The sequence below is a fragment of the Ictidomys tridecemlineatus genome, chromosome 7 (assembly GCF_052094955.1).
Source record: "Ictidomys tridecemlineatus isolate mIctTri1 chromosome 7, mIctTri1.hap1, whole genome shotgun sequence".
NCBI lineage: Eukaryota > Metazoa > Chordata > Mammalia > Rodentia > Sciuridae > Ictidomys > Ictidomys tridecemlineatus.
This window is the reverse complement of record NC_135483.1, coordinates 167,065,803-167,093,718: the sequence shown is the minus strand read 5'-3', so window position 1 is coordinate 167,093,718 and position 27,916 is coordinate 167,065,803. Positions and strand designations below refer to the sequence as shown.

General features: G+C 33.9%; 2 protein-coding genes across 3 annotated transcripts in view; one reads left to right on the top strand and one right to left on the bottom strand.

Moving 5' to 3' along the window:
* Nucleotides 1–27,916, bottom strand: part of LOC144365727 (putative uncharacterized protein MGC34800) — a 48,885-nt gene that overhangs the window by 11,957 nt on the left and 9,012 nt on the right. The window lies entirely within an intron of this gene.
* Wdr12 (WD repeat domain 12) lies at nucleotides 15–27,413 on the top strand. Of its 2 annotated transcripts, XM_040294729.2 has the most exons (15): nucleotides 15–78; nucleotides 359–406; nucleotides 646–757; nucleotides 4,768–4,862; nucleotides 7,463–7,557; nucleotides 8,776–8,882; nucleotides 10,239–10,354; nucleotides 11,003–11,157; nucleotides 12,577–12,622; nucleotides 16,587–16,672; nucleotides 21,993–22,133; nucleotides 22,247–22,352; nucleotides 22,480–22,612; nucleotides 24,473–24,545; nucleotides 26,175–27,413. In XM_040294729.2, the coding sequence occupies exons 3-15, from the start codon at nucleotides 717–719 to the stop codon at nucleotides 26,250–26,252; spliced, it is 1,272 nt and encodes a 423-aa protein (XP_040150663.1). In that variant the 5' UTR covers nucleotides 15–78; nucleotides 359–406; nucleotides 646–716; the 3' UTR covers nucleotides 26,253–27,413. The 2 variants fall into 2 exon arrangements, with proteins under 2 accessions (XP_040150663.1, XP_013220049.1); XM_013364595.4 differs by lacking the exon at nucleotides 15–78 and having other exon boundaries at nucleotides 247–406.

The window sequence follows — 27,916 nt, the reverse complement described above, 5'->3', positions numbered from 1 at the left end:
CTATCGGCCACCGTCGCGGGTTTCTTTTCAGAACGTTATTTTTCTCGTATTTCCGCCTTGGCGAACCCGAGGCTAGTGGTGAGAACTCGGGAAAAGTCATGGGTGGGTCAGGTTGTGGTTGAGAACATACCTAAGAAAAGGAACTTGGGAAGACCTTAGTCAACTAGAGGAAGTTTAATAAATATCTGGCTGGAGTCAGGAGGATTTAATGCAAATAAGAGATCTTGATACAGAGTGACAAGACTACAGTTCCCAGAGGTCACAGCGTTTGAGACGCGCGGCTTCCTGGGAATTGTAGTATCTCACAACTGCGTTTGAAGTATCCAGTCTAACGATAGTGTTTTATTTTAAAATACAGATTTGAGTTGGAAATTTCTCAAGCTTCCTAATCGATCACAGCCTAAAGGTATGGAAAGAAATCTAAAAAAGATTAAGGGGGCACTCTGCCTTTAAGACTATGCTTTACCAATCGGTGATTCCTAAATCTAGGAATAGGTATTTGATGTTTGCGGGCTGGGCCTGTGTGGAAGGTGAACCTCGTGGTGCCTTCTGCTGAGGAAACCCGGGGGAAGAAAGCCGAAATCAGGCTTGGACCGCAGTTCTCGTCTACCCGTGCAGACTAATTTTAATTATCTCTTTTTGTAGTATTAAGAGGTTAAAGAGCACCTCTTTTTTGACTGCTAACTCATACGTTTTCGAGGGCAAGTCTTCTCGCCATGGCTCAGCTCCAGACACGCTTCTTCACTGACAACAAGAAGTAAGTAAGCGGCCCAGCCGTCGGGATTAGCTTCTTTCCCAGGCACGACCTTGTGTTCTTGTTTTCCCCTGATTGTCATTGTCTTTGCTGTCAGCTACTCCCCGCCACCGTTTTTTCCCTTTGTTCCTGCTGTTCTCCAAACTTGAGCCCCTGGTCTCCTCAGAAGTGGTGCCTTGCAAGGGTTTCTCAGGAACCTCTCAGAGGGTCTCCAAGATCACCTCCTTACTGCTCGCTTCCTGGGCTCCATATAATTTGAATTGTGTATGGAGGAAACTGAAGGGCTTCGGGTTTGCTTTCTGAATGATCCACACCATATGCATTATTTGAACATTGAACAAAAGGGCCGTGTCGTTACAAACTGGCTGCTAGTGGTGTTTCACAGCTTCTGAAAACATAACTGCCTTTTTCCCCCTATATTTCTAATTGATGTATTATAATGGTACCTAGTGGTGAGATTCGTTGTTACATTATTTCTTCATGCACACAATATAAAAATATAATTTGCCCGATATCATTCTCCATTATTTCCCCTTTCTCTCCCCTCCTCCTTCCCCTTGGTCTCTTTCTTCTACTGTTCTTCCTTGTTTTTTATTTTCTTTTTAAGTAGATGATAGAAAATGCTTTTATAAACCAGGGTAGAAAGTGGATCTCTGAATAGAGGGTTGGTAGAACTGAAGTCAATTCAGTGTATATTGTGTTGTATGCTGTACTCTTTTTATAAAATGTACTTACATATGTGTAAATATCATTTATATACAAACATTTACCATTGATTTGTGTGTGTGTGTGTACAAAGCGATTTTTACCAATGGTTCCTAGATTTGTAGAACATTTGAAATCTACTTATGTACTACCTTGTGGTGTAAGTTGCACTATTAATATTGTAAGTCCCTTAAATGCAGAAACCATGTCTTAAACTTCTTGGATTGACTGAGTCAACAATGTTTGTCAAGTTTTTCTGGTGCTAATGATAAATGATATATATATATATATACACGTTTGTTGTATTATGCTAATGTCAGGCATAATTTAGAAATCTCCCTCTTGAATTAAGATTATACCTTTGATTTAGTGTTTATAACTTTTATGAGTTAACCTTTAAATCATTTTCACTCTTATATTGTTCACAGTATATATAAATCATATCATTAATGAACATTAATTTATATACTTAGCCTTAATATTTCTCAAGGAATGTGATAATACACTAGCATAGCCACTGTCATTATTATTACTTTTTGGGGGGGTACCAGGGGTGGAACTCAGGGGCACTCAACCACTGAGCCACATCCCCAGCCCTATTTTGTATTTTATTTAGAGACAGAGTTGCTTAGCATTTTCCTTTTGCTGAGGCTGACTTTGAACTCATGATCCTCCTGCCTCAGCCTCCCGAGCCACAGGGATTACAGGGTGCGCCTCCATGCCCAGTTGCCATTGTATTTTTTAATTGAAATTTTTATTGAGATAATTGTTGATTCACAGAAATTTGTAAGAAATAATAATAGATCACTCTGTGTGTGTGTTTGTGCCCATTCTTAGGCAACAAAATTTAGAAATTAAAGTTCTGCTTCTTCCTTTCAATTAATACATATCAGTATGCGTATATATATATGTATACACATATATATATATACACACACACATATATATGCACACACACGTATAAAATTTACATTCACTGTATATGTGTATGCACGTGTGTAAAAGAGAATCACATTATTCTTCCCTCCCTGTTTTATTGATCAAAATAGTAAAAGGAAGAAGCAAAAATTTTAATTCTAAATTTTGTTACTTTTTGGAATAACTGCTTTCTGGGACATGGTAAATATATAGCTATTATTATTCCAAGGGTAGTTTGAAGACTAGCAGTATCATATTTGCAGTTGTGCCACATCACCTCTGTCAATGTTAGACATTTTTCATCACCCTTTAGCTATCCTTACCCCACCCCACCATCCCAGCCCCAACCACTAGGTAAACACAGAGCTACTATTTTTTTTTTAAGAATTTTTTTTAATATTTATTTTTTAGTTTTTGGTGGACACAACATCTTTGTACGTGGTGCTGAGAATCCAACCCGGGCCGCACGCATACCAGGCGAGCGCGCTACCGCTTGAGCCACATCCCCAACCCCCAGAGCTACTATTTGTTTCTGTAAATTTGTCTATTCTGGATGTTTTTTATAAGTGGAATTATTTATTTATTTGCTTATTTATTTAGGTGTTGGGAATTAAAATTAAAGCCTAGATAATGCTAGACAAAAGCGCTACCCCTGAGCTACACACCCCACCTAATACATGGTCTTTGTGACTGGTTTCTTTCACTTACTATGTTGTTTTCATGGTTCATCTATGCTATAGTATGTTTTCCTTCTTAGGACCAAATAATATTCCATTGTATTGATATATCATATTTTTCTATTCATGTCCATTTGTTAAACATTTAGGTTGTTTCCACCTATTATGAATAGTGTTTATTCGAACATTAACTTACATGTTTTTGTGTGAACATATGTTTTTATCTGGTAATTCTACATTTAACTTTTTGAGAAACTGTCAGACTGTTTTCCAGGCAGCTACATTATTTTACATTACAACCATCTGTGTATGAGGGTTCCAGTTTCTCTATACCTCATCAGTATCTTTTAGTAGCTGTTTTTTTTTTTTTTCCTCCAGTGTTGAGAGCCACAACCAAGTCAGGATGGCGCCTGGCATTTTGCCAGAAGGAGTGGTTGAGGGGTAGCACCAGTGAGCCATTAGGATGATGATGGTTAAGTTAAGTTGTGTATAATTATTGGGATGATGGCTGATTGCTGTAACTGGATGATGCTGGATTGGGGCAGGCTGTGTATTCAGTTGTGTATGAGGACCTCTGCTGTCCGGCAATAGGGCGGCTCCTGCCACCTCGGATGCCCGCTACTTTTGAGTTATCCCGGAGTTACCGTTGAATTCTTGGGGAGTTCCCGTGGGAATAAAGTTCGTTCCTGCTTGAATCTACAAGTGGCTCGTGACCTCCCGGTTATTTGTGCCCAGCCAGACTGCGGCACTCCAGCAACCCTAGTATCATGTGATATTTCTTCATGGTTTGATTTGCATTTCTCTGATAACTGTGAACATCTTTTCTGAGCCTATTGGCCATTTTTATATATTCTCTGGAAAACCATCTTTTCAAATCCTTTGCCAATTTAAAAAAAAAAATTCAATTATCTTTTTATTACAGATTTGCAAGTTTCAAGTATGTTCTAGCTACAAGCTTCTTATCAGATATATGTTTGCAAATATTTTCCCATATTCTTTCTTATGAGTCTCCTAATCTGCTTCTTCACCTGTGTTCCTCTAATCCAGTTTCTTTTTTTTTTTTGTGGTGCTGGGGATTGAACCCAGGGCCTTGGGCATGCTAGGCAAGCACTTTGCCAGTTGAGCTATTTCCCCACCCCCCTAATCCAGTTTCCATTGCATACCCAGAAAGATCTAGCTAAACAAAATTCTGATGATATTCTTTAACTTGGACTGCTACAGTGATGCTGTGTTTTCAAAACAGTAAAAGCTATTTCATAAACATGGCATAGCCTTATCTTTGGTCACTGCCTAAATCACACTTTGTGAAATAGAAACAACTCCTAGCTATTGTTTTGCTCTTCTCCCTATTTTCTTGTGAACTTTTCATGCCTACTCCTCCCTCCCCTGGCAAAAATTACTTTTCTAGATGTGGCTTAAGAATGATTTTGAGGCATCCTTTCAGACCTTGCACCACCACTCCTTTTCTTTGATTGAAATGACTTATCACTTCTTATTCTCTCATTTTGTATCCATTATCATTTATAGCATTGTTCTTACAAAACTAATTGTATTTGATTACCAGACTTTAACCTCACTAGAGAATAGACATATTTTCATTCATTTTGTTTACTCAGTGTGGTAGTTACCCAATAAATGTTTGTTGGATGAGTAAATACACATTTGTTAAAATATTTGTTGACTTGATTTTCACATATTGTTTTCTTTTTATAGATATGTGGTAGATGATGTTCCCTTCTCAATTCCTGCCACCTCTGAAATTGCTGACCTTAGTAACATCATCAATAAATTGCTGGAGGCCAAAAATGGTGGGTATATATGCTTTTGACTCAGAGAAGTTCAGAGGGTATAGTACCAATAGCTACACTAAGATACATTTTTATTTATTTGACTCAATATGTGAATTTTGTAACATACAGATTTTTCTGTTGCATGATACTTTGAAAGAAAAATACTCAGGAAAAAAAATATTTCTGTTTAATCTGCTTTTTTAAGTCAATATGGAGGTAAGGTGATTTTAATTTAAGAATAAAGATTTTAGCATACTGGTTGTCATACAGAGATACTCAAGGCAGTATGACCATGATATGGAGGGTGAATTATGTAGGCATAAAATAAGTGTCTCAGTGCTTAGGTCCCACTTGCTAGTGAAGCTCAAAGCTGCACATCTCTTTAGCTGCAAAGCAAAACAAAAGTATCTGAATTTGAGCATTTGTTTTATGTTTTATGTTATAACAAAATGCCAGTATAATACCAGTATAATACTGGTATTTGTATGTGTATGTGTTTTCAGAAGTCATACAAATGTACAAAATGCTAGTATAATACTGGTATTTGTATGTGTATGTGTTTTCAGAAGTCATACAAATGTACAAAATGCTAGTATAATACTGGTATTTGTATGTGTATGTGTTTTCAGAAGTCATACAAATGTAATGGATATAGGGGATGGGGTTATAGCTCAGCAGTAGAGCGCTTACCTCGCACATGTGTGAGGCACTGGGTTCAATCCTCAGCACCACATACAAATAAATAAAATAAATAAAGTCAAGATATGGTGTCCATCTTAAAAAAAAAATCTGACATACAAGAATATCAAGTAAAAACATTTTAAAGATAAATACTAAGCATATATGAACTAATAAGTTGTCTGTTAAACTACATAATGAACATTAAAATATGGATGAAATAAGATTGCCCATGAGTTGTTAATTGTTGAAGTTAGATGATAAGTCTTTAAGGGCTTATTGTTCTCTACTTTTTTATACATTTGAAATTTTCAGTATGTTTGTTCTATTTTTTTTTAAAGTAAAGGAACATTACATAAAACAGAAAACTGAACAAAAAAAATGAAAAATAAAGTGTTATCTTCTTTTTTTAATATTTTCTTAGTTGTTGACAAACCTTTTATTTATTTATTTATTTATTCGTAATGTGATGCAGTGCCTTACACAAGCCAGGCAAATGCACTACCGCTGTGCCACATAAAGTGTAATCTTTAAAAACAAAATTTGTCAAAGTAGTACCATGTAGAGGCAAGCATGTTTTTATTAAGTTGTTTTCAATGCTGCAAAGCAGCTCTTCTATTAGAGGAATGCCTTACTTGGAAGAATGGGTAGATAAGAGTTATAAACTAATGCCTGATATTTGCCCCTTCTTCATCTTCAAGTAGTCCCATAATTTTTTTGTGAAGTTTGATATGATGTTTTTGAACAGCCTTTTTTTTAAGTTGGGGATATTCAGGGCCTGTAATATATTTATTGCTAGCAAGCTACAGTTCTGATTCAAAGATACTCACGTAGCATTTTTGTTTACTTCCTTGCAGTATTGGGGATTAAACTCAGGAATGCTCTACCAGTGAACTACATTCCTAGCCCTTTATATTTTTTATTTTGAGACAATGTCTTGACAACATGCTGAGGCTGGCCTCAAACTTGTGGTCTTTTTGCCTTGTTCTCCCGAGTCAATGGAGTTACAGGAGTGTGCCATCACACCTGGCCTCTTGTAGCACTTGCAGTTGATCCAGTTCTTTACTTTAATTGTGAATGTATAACAATTATGATTTATAAACTTCTGAACTTACAGACTAAATATTTGTCATTTTTATATATAAAATGACAAAATTTTATATAAATTGAATAACTGTCAATAACTGCTCTTGAGTTGAAGATATAAATGATTCAGATTTAAGATTTTTTAAAACACAGCAAGCCAAATAGTTGATGAGGGAATTTTATTTTAGGAGGATTATAGCTAACAAGTATAGAAAGAATGATAGAATTAGATTACTAGTTCCTGACTCTAAGTGAAACAAAGTATATAAGTGTGATTACCATTAGCTGTTATGGCCATTAAGTAGGTTAATAGCTGACAGAGAACATTATGATGCTTTGGATCCAACTGACATCATCTGAGTCCAAAAGTGGATCATAACACCTTAAAAAGAGACAGAACTAAATGTTATGTGCATTCTCCTATGATGCAGAGGAAATACATGCCTACAAATAATCTTGCCAAAAAAATGAAACTAGAAATCTCACCAAACTTTACGTATGGCTAGTTTACTGGCTACATAGGTAATAGAGTAACACATTAAAGAAAACTTTGAAGATGCAATTTCAATGCCCAATACTAGCAATGATGATAATAATAATAATAAAACAACAACAACAATTACAGCAGCAATAGTAAGAAAAATCTTATACCAACAGAACAAAGTATTATTGTTCTTAAAAATTCACATGGTTTACTGAAATACATTTGTCTGATGTGCTATAAGAAATTATAGAGAAACTCAGGCCACAGTGGGTTAATGTGTATGTTTTTATTTCAGGGATTCTTGTATATCTTTATTAGTAATACTTCAGACCCTAAGAATGCAAATAATTTTATTCTGTATTTTCTTTAGAGTTCCACAAACATGTGGAGTTTGATTTCCTTATCAAGGGCCAGTTTTTGCGAATGCCCTTGTTCAAACACATGGAACTGGAGAACATCTCATCAGTAAGTTCAAGTACTACCTTCTGTATTTTGCTTAAAGCATTATCAGATATTGCAACTCCTTGTAGAAGCAGTCTGAATCTATCTCTAATACCTTCATTTCACTCATTTATTTTTTTTTTGTGGTGCTGAGGATCGAACCCAGGGTTCCGCGCATGGGAGACGAGCGCTGTACTGCTGAGCCACAACCCAAGCATCTATCTCTAATACCCAAGATTGTTTTGATTATTGTTTTCTTCTGCGAAATCATAATTTCTATATATTTGATTTTTAAACCTCTTATAAGAACATGTTATTCAAGAAAATGCAGGTGAATTAACATGTTCTTCATATTTATGAAAGAAATCCCAAGAATGGGAGTAGCAAATATATTTATACTAATACAGCAATACAAAATAATTTTTTACATATAAAAACTATGGCTGTTAGGTTATTATGATTTATTGTTATTCCTCCCCTTTTAATTTTCAGACTTGGGTTTTTTTTTTTTTTGTTTTTTAAGGAATTTTTTTTAATAATTTTGTTTGTTTGTTTATTTTTTTTAATATGGTGCTGAGGATTGAACCCAGTGCCTCACACGTGCAAGGCAAGCGCTATACCACTGAGCTACAACCCCAGTCCCTCCTTGATATTGTTTTTATAATTAAATATACAATTTACAATTGATTTTACAATTTTTGTGGTTTGAAAAATTGTGGTAAAATATATAAGTACACAATTTAGTGGCATCAAGTTCATTTACAATATTATGCAACCATCATCACTGCCCATTTCTAGAACTATTACAACATCCTAAATAGGAACTCTACCAATTAAATGGTAAGCTTTTATCTTTTTTTATTTTGAAGTTTTTTTCATGTTTTTCCACCCACATTTAGCATAATTTTTCCAAGGCTATTTTTTTTTCTAATATTTATTTTTTAGTTGTAGTGGACACAATACCTTTATTTCACTTATTTATTTTTATGTGGTGCTGAGGATTGAACCCAGTGTCTTGCACGTGCAAGGAGAGTGCACTACCACTGAGCCACAACCCTGTATATATTCGTAGCACACTGTTTGGTAAAGTTTTTTACTTTTTCAGTGGCTCCAAATTTTCTGGGTTATAAAGGAGACTAACATGAAGGAGATACATTAAGTTGGGGGTTCCTTTATCTACATAGTAATGTTTTAAAACCAAATCACCAATTGATTTCTGGTTTCTGGTTTCTCGCTGACTAGGAAGAGGTTGTGGAACTAGAATATGTGGAGAAGTACACTGCACCCCAGCCAGAGCAATGCATGTTCCATGATGACTGGATCAGTTCAATTAAAGGAGCAGAGGAATGGTACTAATAGATGAATATTCTTCTCTTTTCTTACTTTCTTAAGTCTTTTTAAATCCACTATATGAATATTTTTTCCAACTCCCTGTTCTTTGTCAGAGTAAGTTTGTTATATGTGTATTAGTGATCACAGCAGACAGAAAGATTTTTGCCTTCAGTGTATTCAAAAAGAAAACTGGTATTTATTGGTAGGTTTCTTTTCAAGGTGTGACCTTTATTTTTTATACAAGTCAAGTGTCTTAAAGTATTTAATTTACTGGGTTTGAGTATGTTGCTTTTACGACCAGGGATATAATTTATTTCTTAAAAGAAAAGTAACTTTCATAGCCACAGATCTCCTGGCCTACTACCATAAAGATGCAGATCATGAAAATTTAGGGCTACAATTAGTAATTGTTGTATTCTGCTACCTACAACAATTACTAATTGGGCATTATGTAAAATTGTGGATGTGTAACCGACGTGATTCTGCAATCTGCATTTGGGGTAAAATTGGGAGTTCATAACCCACTTCATTCTAATGTATGAAATATGATATGTCAAGAGCTTTGTAATGTTGTGAACAACCAATAAAAAAAATTAAATAAAAAAAAAGAAAATTTAGGGCTACAGTCGGCACAGTTGAGTCAAGTAAGAAAATATAGATGGCTCAGAGTAAATCCGTAATGAACTTACTTGTAGAAGACTACCTCAAGAGTGAATCATAGGAAGATCTTACCTTTAAAAATGAGTCTCTGGAATTATTACACAAAGCCATGTTTTTACTGATTTTACTTTAAATATTTTTTCTTGCTTTGTTACTTTTTGTGGTGTTGGGATTGAATCCTGGGCCTTGTACATGCTAGGCAAATGTTCTACCACTGAGCTACATCTCCAGCCCTGTTTATCTCTTTAATGCTTTTCCCTGGTTAATTACAAAGCACTATTAGGCTTTATAAACTATTTGCATAGTTTCCCTGGGATTTCTAGGATTTTCAATAATAATAAAAGTGAAATATAGGGTTTTCAGTTGCTATATTAGTAGGTCAGGAAAACTCTAAAGTATAATATAACATCTGATATATTTTAAAATCTTCATATTAAAAAAGCATTTAAGGGCTGGGGTTGTTGCTCAGTGGTAGAGCACTTGCCTAGTATGTGTGAGGCACTGGGTTTGATTCTCAGCACCACATGTAAATAAATAAAATAAAGGTCCATTGACAACTAAAATAAAGAAACAAATAAATAATGAATAAATAAAAAGCATTTAAAAATATAATCTCCACCATTTATTTTGTAGTTGCCATAGAAACATAACTGATTTTCAGAGCTTGAAAAAGCCTCATTATTAAGTTCACAGAATTTTTTTCCTCTTTATAGGATCTTGACTGGTTCTTATGATAAGACTTCTCGAATCTGGTCCTTGGAAGGAAAGTCAATAATGTCAATTGTGGGACATACAGACGTTGTAAAAGATGTGGCCTGGGTGAAAAAAGGTAGAACTTTTTGCTGAAACTAAGAGGAATACTAGAAAGGAATTTGGAAATATCCCATTTTCAGAGCAGGTTAAGAATGGAGAGTAGAATGGGTATTAAATGCTTCATGCCATAAGATCTTTCAAAAACACAATGTTTAAAAAAAAAAAAAAAACACTGTTCAAGAAGAAAAGGACATTTTTAAAAAAAAAAAATCCATAAATTGATGGCAGTGAATCTTTTCTAACATTATATTAGGTAGTATATATTTTTGAGTTTCTTGAGTGTGTTAAATGCATATCTTCTAATTTTAAAGATTCTTTCCTTTTATGCCATGTTAGATTTCGTTATTTTTTAAAATTTATTTTTATCATTATTTTATCTTTTTGCAATACTAAAATTGAAGTTACATTCCCAACACTTTCAATTTTTTTATTTTGAGATAGGATCTCACTAAGTTGCTGAGGCAGGCCTCAAATTTGTGATCCTCAAGCCTTAGTCTCCCAAGTATCTAAGATTATAGGTGTATACATTAACTTTCTTTTAAAAGCCTCCTATATGCATTTATATTTTAAATCCATCAAAAATTTTGAATTTTTCAGTTTAAGAACATGATTATATAAATTTTGTACTAATTTGTTTCTTGTTATTGTGTTCTCTTTTCTTCAGATAGTTTGTCTTGCTTACTACTGAGTGCCTCTATGGATCAGACCATTCTCTTGTGGGAGTGGAATGTAGAGAAAAACAAAGTGAAAGCCCTACACTGTTGCAGAGGTCATGCTGGAAGTGTGGATTCTATAGCTGTTGATAGCTCAGGAACTAAAGTAAGTAACTACTAAGTTATTAGTACTTTGTTAAAGTAGAATTTAAGCATTTTACTAAACTTTTTTTCCTTTATATAAATTCCCCGTAATTCATATACTTTCCTAACAATCAGTGGCTAAAGAATATGATTTGAAACCCTAAGCAAATACTCATGCAATAAGAGATATAAAGATTTCTTCCCTAGTCTGGATAGCGCTGGTTTAGAACCTTAAATAAACTGTAAAATACTTAAGAAGTCAGGTAAACAAGTAATTTCTTTCTTTAATCATAGTAATTAATCAGCTACTCTAAATGCTGTCATCAATTCAAAATACCTAAAACAATAATCTGAGATGTAGCATACATTAATGTTAATGTTAAGAGAGTTTGTTTTACTATTAATGCTGATGTACTCTTTATCATGACAAAATGGTAAATGTTAGTTAAAAAGGACACAAACCTAAGAGCAATACTATATTGACTTATGAGGTTTTAAAAACCCTTTTAAAATTTGAAAGTTTCCTAAGCCACATAAAGTATTGTGGATTTGGGCTGGGGTTGTGGCTCATTGGTAGAGCACTTGCCTAGCATGTGTGAGGCACAGGGTTCAATCCTCAGCACCACATATAAATAAATAAAATATTCATCAACAACTAAAAAAATATTTAAAAAGAAAAAAAGTATTCTAGATTTAAGAGTTTCTTTGCCAGTTAGAATGAGGACATTTGATACATTTAAAGGTAAAGATTTGATTTTTCATTTTGAGCCATACAGAAAGTTTACATGTTATGGACTTGAAATTTAGGTGAATTAATCATACACTGACTCTTGACTATAAAAGGCAAAAACTCATCATAAACTGGTTTAGGCTTATTGGACCTATGATGTCCAACAAGAGTGAACCACCATATCATTAGGAAGGTGATGATGCATTTGAGCCTCAGGAGCTAATGGAATGGAAGCCTGAATGTGGCTAGCATACCCTCACCTTCTTGTCTTCTTAAGTCAACTTTATTCTCTCTTGCCCAAAATTGGCTTTCTCCACATGATAGTAAACATTTCCCAGGTCTTATAATCCTATATTCTCTGTCTCTGGAGAAAGACAAACTTCCGTTCTTGGAACATAGGATTTTTTTAAAGGTTCTAAATGGGGGGGAAATGACTAGTACAGTATAGGTCAGTTGCTCACCCTGATCTAAGTAAACACCACCAGAGCACATAATAATGGCAGCTCTCTTGACTGCTGCGGAGACTGAGAATACAGCAGGTCCCATGAGACTAGGAAGCTGGGCAGATGATACTGTGGTAGTAAAGGATTTCAAAGCCTGTGTTCCACGGAGATTAAATAAGCAAAGTCAGTTTTCAAATCAAATAGCAGAAAAAACAGGGCAAATATGAGTTTTATCACATGCTTTTCCCCTTCATCTCTATCTGTTCAGTTTTGCAGTGGTTCCTGGGATAAGATGCTAAAGATCTGGTCTACAGGTAAATTAAATATTCCTATTATTTTGGCTTATTAATGTTTTAAGAATTCAATTGATAGGTCTTATTACACCCATGTTTTGCCATAAACATAAACAGAGCTTTTTAGGATATGTATAAAGGAGTATATTATAGTGACATATTCGAATATTTTGTGTGTTTTAAGACTTTGTTTTTTACCCTATCTCTCCCTTATTTATTGGATAAGATTGAATTGCCCCAAGCATCAACAGTGGTGCAGTGGAACATGATCACTTTAATTCTCACACAGTTCTCTTATTAAGAAACATGGAAATAAACAAAAATATCTTTTGAATAATCTTTAAGTCATTTTAAAAAGAATGGGCTGGGGATGTAGCTCAGTGATAGAGCACTTGCTTACAATTTGCAAGGCCTGGGTTCAATCCCAGAACTGCAGAGAAAGAGAAAAAAAAAAATAGTGACTTTTGAGATAGAGTAATTTATTAGTTAAGCTGGTATACTTAAAAAAAAAAAAAGATGAAATCTCTGTGTAGTTTTTTTGTTTGTTTGTTTTTTTAACTTTATTTTGTTTATTTTTTTATGTGGTGCTCAGGATTGAGCCCAATGCCTCACACATGCCAGGCAAGGGCTATACCACTGAGCCACAACCTCAGCTTCTGGTTTACCTTTTTTTTTTTTTTTTTTTTAAATAATATTTATTTTTTTTTTTAGTTTTCGGCAGACACAACATCTTTGTTTGTATGTGGTGCTGAGGATCGAACATGTGCGGCACGCATGCCAGGCGAGCGCGCTACCGCTTGAGCCACATCCCCAGCCCTACTTTTTAACAAAAATTTTTTCAATGAAATTGGTAATATCAAGGTTAATATTCTTACTTGGAAAACAGATTAAAAGGAGCAGTTGGAGGAGAGGAAAGACTCAGAGGACGATGTCTTGATGATAATAAGAGATACTGGTGGGAAGAAAAAAAGGAAAAGCACACATCCAAATATTTGGATTTTAAAATCTTGTAACTAGAACTATTAATTGCACAGGTAAAAAGACCAGAATATTACTTCTGAGGGAACTGCTGTTTTACAGTATAATACCCTCCATACCGTTCAGAAAGCAGAATTAAGAGGAATCAAGAAAAACTTAACCAGTTCTAAATAATTATGTATAAGATCCATTTTAGTAGATTTTATAAAAATGATGAAAACAAACAAATTTGAGGAAGAAAGCAGTTTAGTTTAGAAATTTTTCCTTTTGTGATATTTTTTGATAGAGCTGTATAAATGAGATATTGTATGTTAGCTATCACTTTTAGGGGTTTATAATCACATTAGGGAAAGCAGATTAATATTCATTAGAGTTACAAAACATTAAAATCTGTAGTTTTCAATCTGGGTGTGCTACCTGTCCAATGATATGTAACAAAGATTTTTAAAAACCATAAATCAGGGGGCTGAGGAAATAGCTCAGGTGGTAGAATGTTTGCCTTGCATGCACAAGGCCCTGGGTGAATCCCTAGCACCACAACAAAAAACAACTGTGTTCAACAAAGAAAAGCCCGGGACCAGATGGATTCTTAGCTGAATTCTATCAAGCCTTTAAAAAAACTAATACCACTACACCTCAAATTATTCCATGAAACAGAAGGGGTTGGAATACTTCCAAATTCATTCTATGAAGCCAGTAACACTCTTATTCCAAAACCAGATGAGGACACATGAAGGAAAGAAAACCAATATCCCTGATGAACTTAGATGCAAAAATTTCTTAACATATTAGCGAATCATGTTCAGCAACATATTAAGATCATACATTATGACCAAGTTGATTTTATTCCAGAGATGCAAAGATAGTTTGATACAAATCAATAAATGTAACTCATCACATAAACAGAATTAAGAATCACTTAGTCATCTCAATAGATGCAGAGAAGGCCTTTGACAAAATTCAGCACCCATTCCTGATAAAAACACTGAAGAAACGAGGTATAGAAGGAACCTACTAAACATCAAAAAGGTTCTGTGTGAAAAACTCTAAGCCAACCTCATAGTAAATGGGGGTAAACTGAAAGTATTTCCTTTAAAACTGGGACAAGACAAGGATTTCTACTCTCACCACTGCTATTTACTATTTTCCTAGAAATTCTAGCCAGAGCAATTAGGCAACAGAAGGAAATAAAAGTGATAAAAATAGGAAAGGAAAAAGTCAAATTATCACTCTCTGCAGATGATACCATTTAGAAGATCCAAAACATTCCACCAAAAGACTTCTAGAGTTAATAAATGAGTTCGGCTAAGTAGCAGGTTAAAAAAAATCAGCATATAAACATCAACAGCTTTCCTGTATACCAACAACAATGTCTTTAGAAGGAAATCGGGAATACAATTCCATGCACAATAGCGTCCAAAACAAAACAAAACAAACTAGGAATAGATCTAACCAAAGAGATGAAAGCCCTCTACAACAAGTATAGAACACTGAAGAAAGAAATTAAAGAAGATCACAGAACATGGCAAGACCTCCCATGTTCATGAATAGACAAAATTAATATTGTTAAAATGGCCATAAAATATTCACATTCAATACACTCCCTATTAAAATACAATTGACATTCTTCACAGAACTAGAAAAAAACTCCTAAAATTCATTTGGAATTCTAAAGACTCAGAATAGCCAAAGCAATTTAAAGCCGAAGAAAGCAATGTTGGAGGCATCATAATACCTGACTTCAAACTATACTGCAGAGCTGTAGTAACAAAAACTGCATGGTACTGTCAGAAACAGACTCATGGTACTGAATAGATGACGGAGATAAATCTGTGTGTAATGCCAATATAAGTGGGATGCCACATATCTATACTCATCTGATACTTGACAAAGGTGCCAAAAACACATTGAAGAAATGACAGCCTTTTTTAACAAATGGAGCTGGGACAAGTGGTTTTCCGTATGTAGAAAAATGAAACTAGACCTTTATCTCTTACCCTGCACAAAAATCAACTCAAAATGGATCAAAAACCTCAGAATTAGACCATCTGTGCAATTCCTAGAAAAAGATGTAGGCTCAACACTCCAGCTCTTAGGCACTGGCATTGACTTTCTCAATAGAACCCCTAAAATTCAGGAAATAATGCCAATAGTTAATAAATGTGACAGTATCAAATTAAAAAGCTTTTGCACAGCAAAGGAAACAATTAGGAATGTGAAGAAAGAACCTACAGAATGGGAGAAAATCTTTGCTAGCTACTCTTCTGATAGAGGATTAATATCTGGAATATATGAAGAGCTCAAAAAACTTTATACCAAAAAAAAGCCCCAATTAATAAATGGCAAATTAATTAAGGAGACATTTCTCAAAAAGAAATACAAATGGCAACAAATACATGAAAAAATGTTTAACATTCATTAGCAATTAGGGAAATGTAGATCAAAACTATAGTGAGATTTCTTCTCATACCAGTCATAATTATAGTTATCAAGTGGTAGATACACTTGCCTAGTTAGCACATGTGAGTCCAGTATCACCAAAACAAAAAATAACTATCACTTTTCCTTGTTAAAAAAAAATGAAATACTCAAGGAGAATAAAGATGACTGAAATGTATGTCCATTTTTTCTCCACATTTTTTCATTGGTGCGTTATAGTTGAATGTAACTCATTTTAACATTGTTTATCTTAGTACTTCCTTTGTAATGAGTACAATCTGGTTGTAACTCCTAGAACTAATAGTAAGTAATTTTTCATAGCTATGGTAAAGTGATTTCTTTTCATAATGGTGATCTTATTCTTATTTTTGAATATTAGTAATCCAGGTATTTTTTTAATGTATAATTTTCTGTTTCCCAAAATGATTAAAAAAAAAATCCTTTTCCTAATGAACTGAGATAATACAGAAAAACTGTACACCCAGAGATGCAAAAAATTCTTTCAAACAGTTTGTAATTAATATTGACAACATTTTTCCAATATTAAATCTTGTTCTCTCTGATGCAGTCCCCACAGATGAAGAAGATGAAATGGAGGAATCCACAAATAGACCAAGAAAGAAACAGAAAACAGAACAATTGGGGCTAACAAGGGTAAGTAGTAGAACTGACTGTAATTTCTTAGATCTGTCTTAATAAATATGTGGTAATTGAACAGCATTTCCTATTTGTATTTTCTTTTGTTTTACCTTCTTCACTTTATAAACCTGCTAAAAAAAAGATGATTGCTTTCAGTAGGTGAAAAATATTAAGCTTTCTTTCAGTAAATTTGTAATTTTTTCTTATAAACCTTGTACTATTGCTACATTTATCTGAATCGTGGAATTGAGTAGCATTGAGTTAGGCTTACAGCTTGGTAGGCTGATTATAGAGCTATTGTAATTGATTTCATGGTACACTCTGAATTAGGATCTTTTGTTTTTAAATCTTGCACTAGAGTTAAGTGAAGCAACTAATTACCTGACTTCAATATTATTTATTTCACATAGTAAGGATATAATTTCTACTAGGGATGCAAGTCATATCTCCTAATTCACTAGGAGTTTAATTTGGAAATTGCCTCTATCATTTAGTTTTTAGATCCCATTAAATTGAACTGTTCATCCAGATTTTGAACAGTTCATCCAGATTTTGTTTTACTTAAAAAAATGTTCAATTTACAAGTAAAGATTGACTACATTCAGAATGTGTAAAATGATGATTACACACACACACACACATGATATCATCACCCTTGCTATACACTAGATTCACAGAACTTGTTCACCTCATAAGTGAAAATTTTTACCATTTGACCAACTTTTCCCAATTTTTCCTATACTTCAGCCCCTGACAATCACAGGTCTGCTCTTGCTTCCATGAGTTTGACTTTTCATCCAGATCCTTAATTCATTCTATTTTGTTATGAAGATATGTGTCATAATGTGATCTACTTTGTTTTTATATACTTAATGAGAAGAAAATACTGAGCAAGGTTTAGGAAAACATTTCTTATTTATTTTCTAATATTTATAATGAATGTGCAGTAATCAAGCACATATTTGCACTTTATTTCTGTAGTCACCAATAAGATATCTTACAAATATTGTTGAAAATGAGAAATGAAGTTGATCATAAATGATTCATCAAACTCATTAAGATGCAATAAACAATACACTCACTGGTTCCAACTGAAAGTAGTAATGAAGAACTTCTTAATACATTTAAAAATATACTGCTGAATTGCAAAAGGAAAGATCTGGCAAGTACTTGTTTTCCTTACTCTTGTAGGACAAATTAAAGCTGGAAGTGCTGTACCAATTAAATAGTGCATTCAGTGGTAATTTCTATTGATGTATTTCTCAGATCAAATCTCTAAGGAATGTATCTGAGTAGAAAAAGATTTTTTTTAAGTTATAAAAATTCCTTATTGAAAAGGTAGGTTTGTTCTCTTTCTTTTTAAGTTTGTCATTCATGTAGTAAAGTGTACAGCTTAAACGTACACCTCAATTAATTTTTACAAAGGTATATACCCAAGTAATCACTACTCACATCAAAATATGGAGAATAACCAGCACCTGGAAAATTCCCTCTAATCTACTTCATAGTCAATAGACACTGAAAGGTAATCACCTCTGACATATACCATCTTAGTTAGTTTTACCTATTTTTAAATTTCATATACCACAATTTTTAAATTATTCTTTTGATGGACATTTAGTTGATTTCCAATTTGAGGCTTCAATGAATAAATCTGCTAAGAAAGTTTTTATATTTGGCTTTGGGATTATGTGTGTGATCACTGTGCAGAAGTAGAATTGCTGGGTCACACAAGGTATGCACATGTTTGGCTTTCTGCATGTTTGATACTGTCAAAAAGTTTTCCAAAATGGGCTATATCAATTTTCACTTCATTTAACAGTAAATGAAAGCTCAAATTACTCCATATTCCCACCAGCACTTGATATGGTCAATGCCATGACTATTTTACCATATAACATATATATATTTAAACTCACTTTAGTAGCTAGGACTACAGGTGCAACCCTCTACACTTGACTACACATTAACTTACTTTTTGAAAAGTGTATTATTAATCAGAAAAATGAGAAATTGTACCGCAGTTGATTCAAATGTATGAATTGCCAAGATCACTGTAATGTCATGTGTAGCTAATAAAAGGAAGAAAGAAAGAAAGAAAAGTGTATTATTTTACCCATTTTTTGGTGATGTTTAGTGGAACTTAATTTAAACCTTAGCATTTTGATATTTAAATGTGAAACGTTTGTTCATCTTTTGGCCCATTTAAAAGAAGTTTATTGGGGTTGGGATTGTGGCTCAGCAGTAGAGCGCTTGCCTAGCACGTTCGAGGCCCTGGGTTCCATCCTCAGCACCACATAAAAATAAATAAAATACAGGTATTGTGTCTTACTACAACTAAGAAAAAAAATTTAAAAATAAAAAAAGTATATTGTCTATCTTTTTCTAAATTTTTAAGAGTTCTTTATATATTCTAGACTCATGTTCTTTAATGAATGTGTGAATTACAGTTATTTCATATCACTCACTGCCCTGGGTTAATACCTTTTATTTTTAGAGGAATGCATTTATAAAATTGCTTCCATTGTTCATTTGAGAGAAATAAGAGTATATTCAGTTTTTCATTTAGCTTTATATAGGGCTTAAATACATGTATTCATAATTTATTGTTTGAAATAATGCCAGAAAAGTGCTATTTTTTGTAGTGAAAATGTTGCTGTAATTAGAAATTATAGAAAACTTTGGATTTTTAAAAAATGGAATAAGACATATATTGAAAGTCAACTCTGCATTCTGTTCCAGTACCTGAATTGTATTAATATGAATAATGTTGCCAATCATTTAGTTGTCATTTGCTTCATATATTAACATAAAATTTCTTCCTTTATAATTCTTTTTTCCCTCCGGTACTATTCCGCTTCAGTTTGTTTATAATAATAACACCAATATTGACTTTTCTTCTTTAAAAAAATAAAATAAAACATGCTCTTTTGGTTATAGCTCTTGGCTTTTTTTTTTTTTTTTTTTTCCCTTATGTGGTGCTGAGGATTAAACCCAGTGCCTTACAGGTGCCCCGCAAGCACTATACCACTGAGCTACAACCCAACCCAGCTCTTGGCTTTTGATCAGTCATACAACCAAAATACAGAAGGGTCTCTCATCCAACAAAATTCATGTTGCCCCTTTGTAGTTTCACCTCCATACTCTCACTACTATTGATGTTTTCCAGAATGTCACAGAAGTAGAATAACAAGCACATAGTCTTTTATATCAGCCCTTTTTGTTTAACATATAAGGTAGTTGAGACTCACTCATGTTGTTTAGGGTATCATTGGTTTGTCCCTTTTAGATGTGGAGTAGGATTCTGTTATATGGATATACCACAGTTGGTTTAATCATTCGTAAGTTGAAGGATAGTTGAGTTGTTTTCCAGGTAGGTAGTTACGAATAAAACAGTATAATATTTTTTATGTTCAGGTTTCTATGTGAACATAAGTTTTCCTTTCTCTTGACTTACCATCTAAGAATGGGATAGCTTATTATTTATAGTTTACCTGTTGTTTCTTTCTACCTTGTCATTTTCTATCCTATAAGCTTCTGATTATCTTTCTTATTCCTACTTCTTTATCAGGTTCCTTTACTACTTTTAGGAAAATTTTAGAGCCAGAAAAGCAATATTTGTATAATTGGTCCAGGAATTGACAAACTGAGCCCAGCAACCATTTTGGGTTTATTTTTTATATTATGCATACTTCTTTTTATATTATAGTGCTATAAAAATGGTTTTTACATTTTTAAGAGATTATAAAAACAAATAACAATATGCAACAGAAACTGCATGTAGCTGGCAAAGTCTAAAATATTTATTTTCTGGCCTTTTACTAATAAAGTGTATTCCCTGATCTAGCATAACCCTTCCAGTTACAGATGAGGTTATATTTAAGAAATCTAACTCTAACAGTTACAAAAGGAAACCGATTGCCTCCCACTCCAGAATTCTTTTTGTCTTTCTCACATATTTCTTATAGGCCCTATACGTAGTTTGGGGTTTTTAATTAATGGACATCCTTTAAAGATTAAACAATAGAACTTCTGGGTGTGATGGCACATGCCTATAATCCCAGCAGTTCAGGAGCCTGAGGCAGTAGAATCGCAAGTTTGAGTCCAGCCTCAGCAATTTAGCAAGGTTCTAAACAACTTAGTGAGACCCTGTCTCAAAATAAAAAATAAAAAGGGATGGGGATTTGGCTTAGTGGTTAAGCAGACCTTGAGTTCAATGCCTGGTACCAAACAAACAAAACAAATAGGATTTAAAGATGCTGAGGAAGTGGAGTGCCAAGAATGTTTTGAGATTAATTTACCTGGAGGAGTCATGTAGAAATTGGCAGCACCTCAACTCAGACCTAGGTCTGTCTGACCTAAAAGTTTTTTTCACTAACTGTGAAGCAGGTTCATTAATAACAGATCCCAACTGAGGAAGCCCCCCCACCCCACCCCACTGCATAGAGGACAGTAAAGATCATCACTATGCTAACCACTAGGAGTAAGAGTTTATACACTTCCATCCACTGCAGTTTTACTGATTGCTTTAGTCCAGTGAGACAGAACACATTCACATGCCACAAGTTACATGAAATAGATTTTATCACTTACAAAGAAGCAGCAAGGGCCAACAGAAGCCTAGGATCCATTGTGAGTCAATCTCCCAAGAAAACTGCCCGGGGTAGATGGAGTCTTAACTGTGTGCCCCACTTTCACCACGGTGACGAATCCCAAAAAGCAGCAACACTTGGGGTTTATACCCACAAGTCATGAGACCTACTGGGCAATGCTTTGAAGGACATCCTGTTTCTAGGGGGGGCTGGAACTGAGCCCAGGCTGTTCCGGTCAGTCTATCCGTATCTCAGGATGTTACATTCCCAGCATATTCTACAGTTATTCTGAGAACTACAGGATAGGAGAAGAGAGGAAAGACTGGGTCAGTTCAAGGCCATTTGGGGACAGGACTTTAATATTATGTTTATTCATTGGGAGAGTTAAATTAGTGTTAATACTGCTTAAAATGAAAAGTAGAACAGATGAGGAAGAGTCAGAATACAATAGAAAGACTAGAAACTTGGGAGTGCTATTTGGGTTTAAACACAAGTCTGCCACTAATAAGCTGTATCATGTTGAGCAATTATTTCAGTTTCAGTATCTTCATGTATAAAATAAGAACAGATATATCCACCTTGGAGGATTGTTACAAAGAAGAAATAGAGCAGAATATCAAAACTAAAACACCTGGCAAAAATACCTGGCATATGGCTTGGAAGTTAATAACTACTACTATTGTTCTAATTACTCTGAAATGAAAATGCTATTCCCTTTTTTGGGGGTGATCTTCCATTTCTAGACTCCCATGGTGACCCTCTCTGGCCATACAGAAGCAATTTCCTCAGTACTCTGGTCAGATGCTGAAGAAATCTGCAGTGCATCTTGGGACCACACAATTAAAGTATGGGATGTTGAATCGGGCGGTCTTAAGTCAACTTTGGTAAGGATTTCAGTACTCCTCTGATTAACTTTTATATTTTAAGTGACAAAAACTTATAGAAATGCTTACTTTTAGTCTATCATAGTCAAATGTACTTTTCTTTTCCTTTTCAGACAGGAAATAAAGTGTTTAACTGTATTTCCTATTCTCCACTTTGTAAACGTTTAGCTTCTGGAAGCACAGATAGGCATATAAGACTGTGGGATCCCCGAACCAAAGGTGAGTTGTATAAATATTGGGGCATGTTTTTAAAAAAAAAAAGGATTTCTCCAAATATTTTTTAGGTTTGTTCTGCCTATTTTTCTGTTCTAAAATTTAGTACTTGTTATCTTTTTGCTTTGTTCAGATGGTTCTTTGGTGTCACTATCCCTGACCTCACACACAGGCTGGGTCACAGCCGTAAAGTGGTCTCCTACTCATGAACAGCAGCTGATTTCAGGCTCTTTAGATAACATTGTCAAGCTGTGGGATACAAGAAGGTAAGTCCTCTTTATTCTCTATAAACCAAAGATATCAGTTACTATTATAAAACGAAAAAACTGCCTGGAAGGGTTAGGAAAAAAAGCTCTTGGTTTTACTACCTAATATTCAAAAATACTGATATTTCAAAAAAGCCAGAATCAAAGGATTTTTAGTATGTTGTTTTTTAGCATTCTGAAAAAAACCTAATGCCATGTTGCTTTATCTTTTATCAAAAAATACAAAAATCAGAAGTTTATAATCTATCTTTCTGACTTTGTTATAAAACAGGAAAAAATAGTTTAGAAAGATTATCTTGAACCTTAATATAAATTATGTTAATAGAAAAATTAAAAATATAAAGATAATTATGTGTTAAAGGTATATTTCTTTACTTATAGGCTAGTGCTATGATAATAATAATAATAGGGAGGGAGAGAGAAGGAGAGAGAGAGAGCGTGAAAGAGAGAGCAAGCATGAGCGAGCGCACTCCAAAAAAAATGCATACAGAACTTATTTACATGTCTTTACAAGTAGAAAAGATGCATTAACTAAATGTCTGTTTGTGTCTTGTTTTTGGCCTTAAATCTGCTTTGTAATATATTATAATACTGTTTTATGATACATGACTTGTTAACATCCAGAAGCTATTATATTCATTTTAAACATTTTACATTGCAGTTAACATAATTTCTGATGATAGTAGTAAGTTCTATGAAGAAAGTAGCTGAGTAAAGGAACACTTCTTGGGGGAGGACCCCTCTGATATTGCAGTAGTGAGCTAATAGTGGGAAGGAATGAACCATGCACATATCACAGCAGAGGGAACAACAGATAAGGTGGAAGAATCTTGGCATATTGGCAAAATAGCAAGAAGGCCAGTGTTGATGGAGTAAAGTAAGCAGAGAGGAGAATGGCAGGACATGAAGCAGCTGGTGGTGACCTGCTAAAACATGGTAATGAGTTTGGGTTTTATTTTAAATGTGATTGGAATGCCTTGGAGGGTTTTGAGCAAGGGAGCAAGAATGAAAGCAGAGAGGCTATCATAATTCAAGACACAGATAATTGTGACTTGAACTGTGGTGGCAGCATTACAGATAAATAACTGGGTACTAGGTGTATGGTGAGGATGGCTCAGGCAGGATTACTATCTTATGGATTCAATGTGAAGATTGGAATCAGGATAATGCTCTCATTTTCTGCCTAAGCAGTTAGGTGATTGATGGTGCCACTTAACCATGGTGGGAAAGGGTAGAACAATTAATTGATATATGAGGGAAAATCAGAAGTTTTGATTTGTTGTTTCAAATTTCTTGTGCCCATACAACTGTCAGGCAATTGGATATACATGTGTAGCTCAAGGGAGAAGTTTGGGCTAAAAATATAAATATAGAAGTTATCAGGGTAGAAATGGCTAGATAAAGTATATACAAAGCCACGATTTGGGGCTGGGGTTGTGGCTCAGAGGTAAAGTGCTCGCTTAGCATGTGTGAGGCACTGGATTTGATCCTCAGCACCACATAAAGTAAAATAAAGACACTGTGTCCACCTATAACTAAAAAATAAATATTAAAAAAAAAACAAAGCCACGATTTGGGTATAAAAGAAAAATAGTGAAGGAAGTGTGAAATGGGCCTAATTATGAATAAATCTTTAAAACTAAATAACATTTTTCCTGAATATATTTGTTGTAATAAATCTCTGTAGTCTGCTGATTATACAAGAAAAATAGTAAAGGTGGTTGAGTTAAGACTCAGATTAAATGGTTATTCAGGCAAGGATGATAAATCCTGTAAAATTTTCAGGAAAGCGTGATTATTCATAAATGTTTGTTTTAATCCTGTGAATATATATAGCATGTTAATATTTTCCTCTTTTAGTTGTAAGGCTCCTCTCTATGATCTGGCTGCTCATGAAGATAAGGTTCTAAGTGTGGACTGGACAGACACAGGGGTAAGAATTCATTAGTTACTTGATGAAAAGGAGACTTATTAGAATAAATATGGTATTTGTGTTTATAAAGTTATTAGTTTCAGTGTATATCATTTTTATAATTTTGTTCTACAATAAAAAACCTCACATCTCAAGAAACTATTTTGTTTTCTGATAATAGTAAAATTTGAAATTTTGAATCAATTTCTTTTCTCTCATGAGTATCTTTATATTTTTTTAGTTTTAGATGGACACAACACCTTTATTTTATTTATTTATTTTTATGTGGTGCTGAGGATTGAACCCAGTGCCTCACATGTGCCAGATAAACACTTTACCACTGAGCTACAACCCCAGCTCCTCTCATGAGGCTTTTTAAAAACTTTTTTGTAGTTGTAGATGGACAGGATACCTTTATTTTATTTGTTTATTTTTATGTGGTGCTGAGGATCAAACCCAGGGCCTCATTCATGCTAGGCAAGCGCTCTACCACTGAGCCACAGCTCCAGCCCTTCTCATGAGATTCTTAATGAGAGATTTTAAGTCCATAAATTCACTATTTCAGACTAACTGGATCAAAGTATTTACTAGTCACAAAAATCATATGTAATAAATATAATTATAAAACGTGTTTAAAGAATTACCATTTAATTTTGTATGTATACACATAATGTCTTATTGCCTAAGAATTCTTTCTAAATACAGGTCCCAGGGCAACTTGAATAATTTGCAATATCCATTTGCAAACAATAAATGCACTGTCCTTTAAAAACTTTTGTTTTTCTTAAGTAAGGAAAACTATATCAATTTTCAAACTATTTTATTACATATCTTGACAAAAGCTTCATAGAAAGTACAATAGCATACTGTCCCTCAACCAAATTCAAATGATCATTTTTGATGTTTTAGTATCCTGTATCATCATACAGGCTGAGTATCTGAAATGCCTGCTGCCAAAAGCATTTCAAAGTTCAGATTTTTTTCAGAGTTTGGAATATCTGCACATAAATGAGTTATCCTGGAAATGGGACACAGTCTAAACACAGAATTCGTTTTTATTTCATATATATATATATATCCTGAGGGTAATTTTATACAATGTATTTTGGTATGCCTGTTTTGTCTGTGACCTATCACATGAGGTGAAGTGCAGAATTTTCCACTTGTGGCATCATGTTTGTGCTCAAAACATGGATTTTGGAGTATTCTGAAGTATAGATTTTTGCTTTTGATTTGTTTTAGTACTGGGGATTAAACCCAGGTCCTCCCACATGCACTCTTCTCTGAGCTACCTCCCCAGCCCAAACTGCAGATTTTTGAATTAGGGGTACTCAACCCAAATAGTAGTGAAATTTTCTGTAAGTGGTCCCTATAAATGCTAATGTTCAATGTCAGTTAACTGCTCGTCTGTAATTCCTAAATACTATAAAAGAATATTATTAGAAGTAGAGTACTTAATTGGCCATATTTTTATTTCTGTTGAAGAAGCTTGGGTTCTTTAGTTAGCTGTTTTTGTTTTTTTTCTTTAAACAAATTATTAGTGGTTATTTAAGCTTAGCTATTATATGGAATAATTGTTTAGGCTTAGCTATTATATGGAATAATTGTACTTACTTATGTTTTTATGTATTTTTCTCTCTTTCTATACAGCTACTTCTAAGTGGAGGTGCAGACAATAAATTGTATTCCTACAGATATTCCCCTACCACTTCCCATGTGGGGGCATGAAAGTGAATAATGACTTGATATAGAGGCATTCTGTAAATGAAATTGGTAGAGAATCATCAGATTATGCTGATGCAGATGCAGCCTTTTAGATTAAGGTTTATGGTTTTAACCCTTCATGAAAGCTAACATATTACTCGTTTTTATTTTATGTGTATAAAATAAAATGTGGCCTGTATTCTCTACCCTACAGACTGTGGAAATTAAACTGAGATTTTTTAAACTTCTTTTTACAGTTATTAGTTTGAATTGATATTTGCTTTTGAAATACTGTAAAAGAATATTATTAGAACTAGAGTACTTAATTGGCCATATTTTTATTTCTATTAGAGAAGCTTGGGTTCTTTAGTTAGCATCTTTTTAGAAAGATTAATAGAAAATGTTACAAGAAAAGAAATGGAAATCTAATTTCCTTTTGGTAAAACAAGTAGTGTTTATAAGAAAATAAGACTTTGTACGTATTTAGAACATTAAAAAATGTAGATGTTGCCAGTTTATTAAGACTTCATTGAGTTATTTTAGATGAAGAACTTCATATTAAAGATATGTCAGATCCTTTAGAAATTGCATACAAATTTCAGGATAACCAGGAATCTCCTCTTTCCCTAACCTATCTTCATGTACAGATAAGAATATATTCTTCAGACAAAATCTTTTGGTTGGTATATTAAACATTCTACAAATTTTATAACATTAGCATTTGTCTTTATGTATGTTGTATGCCAAATACAAATGTCTTTTTAAAATGTGACTTCAGTCTTTAATGGATTGGTATTCCTCAGACAGAGACCTCAAACTTACAATCTTTTAGTATATGGGAATCAGTTTCGTCTCATTATTGGACTGTAATTCAGTACATTTCAAATGATGTACCTGTTGAAGCCTGGGAAACAACATCTATATTTGGCTGCAGTTGAGAGCCAAATTAATAGTGGATTGAACCAATAGGAGTTTAATTTTCTTGTATGTAGAAGTCCAGAGGCAGTGCAGGGCTTGAATAGTGGTTTTGTTCCACCTTCCTTAGGACCCCACCTCCTTTCACCCTTAGGATATGGTCCTCATTTTATACATACCAAGAGCTAGAGCTCCAGTTATCACATCATTTCTTAATGTGTATTTTAATGGAGGGAAAAAAAAACTGAATAAAGGCAGCCAGAAAATTCACATACAGTGTCATTGTTTTTCTCATTTTTTGCTGAATAAATATATATATATATATATATATATATACATATATATATATATATATATATATCCCAGAGACTGCAGACATGACATTTTTATATATAATCTTTGTGAGAGGACAAAAATGAATTCACAGTCTTGTATTGGATGGTCTTTGAGTTTTAAGGGACAGTTATTTTAAATGTCTTTCTTAATTCATCCAAATGTAATATGTATATACTAAGTGGTTAAAGTAAAGGTAAATAGGCCTATTAATCAGATGCAGTGGAAAAAGAATCCCTCATCTATTCTCATTTCTGGTTCCGTAGCAGGATACACTCACAGATAAGGCATTCTCCCCTTGGGATGGATATAACATGAAGTGACCAAGTTTCTTAACAAGGATTGTCTCTGATTGATCTCTGCTAAACTTCTCTCCTTGGGTAACTAAAAAATTTAGGTCTTATTCCCTAAACAGGAAGAATATGAGAGGCTAGTAGAAG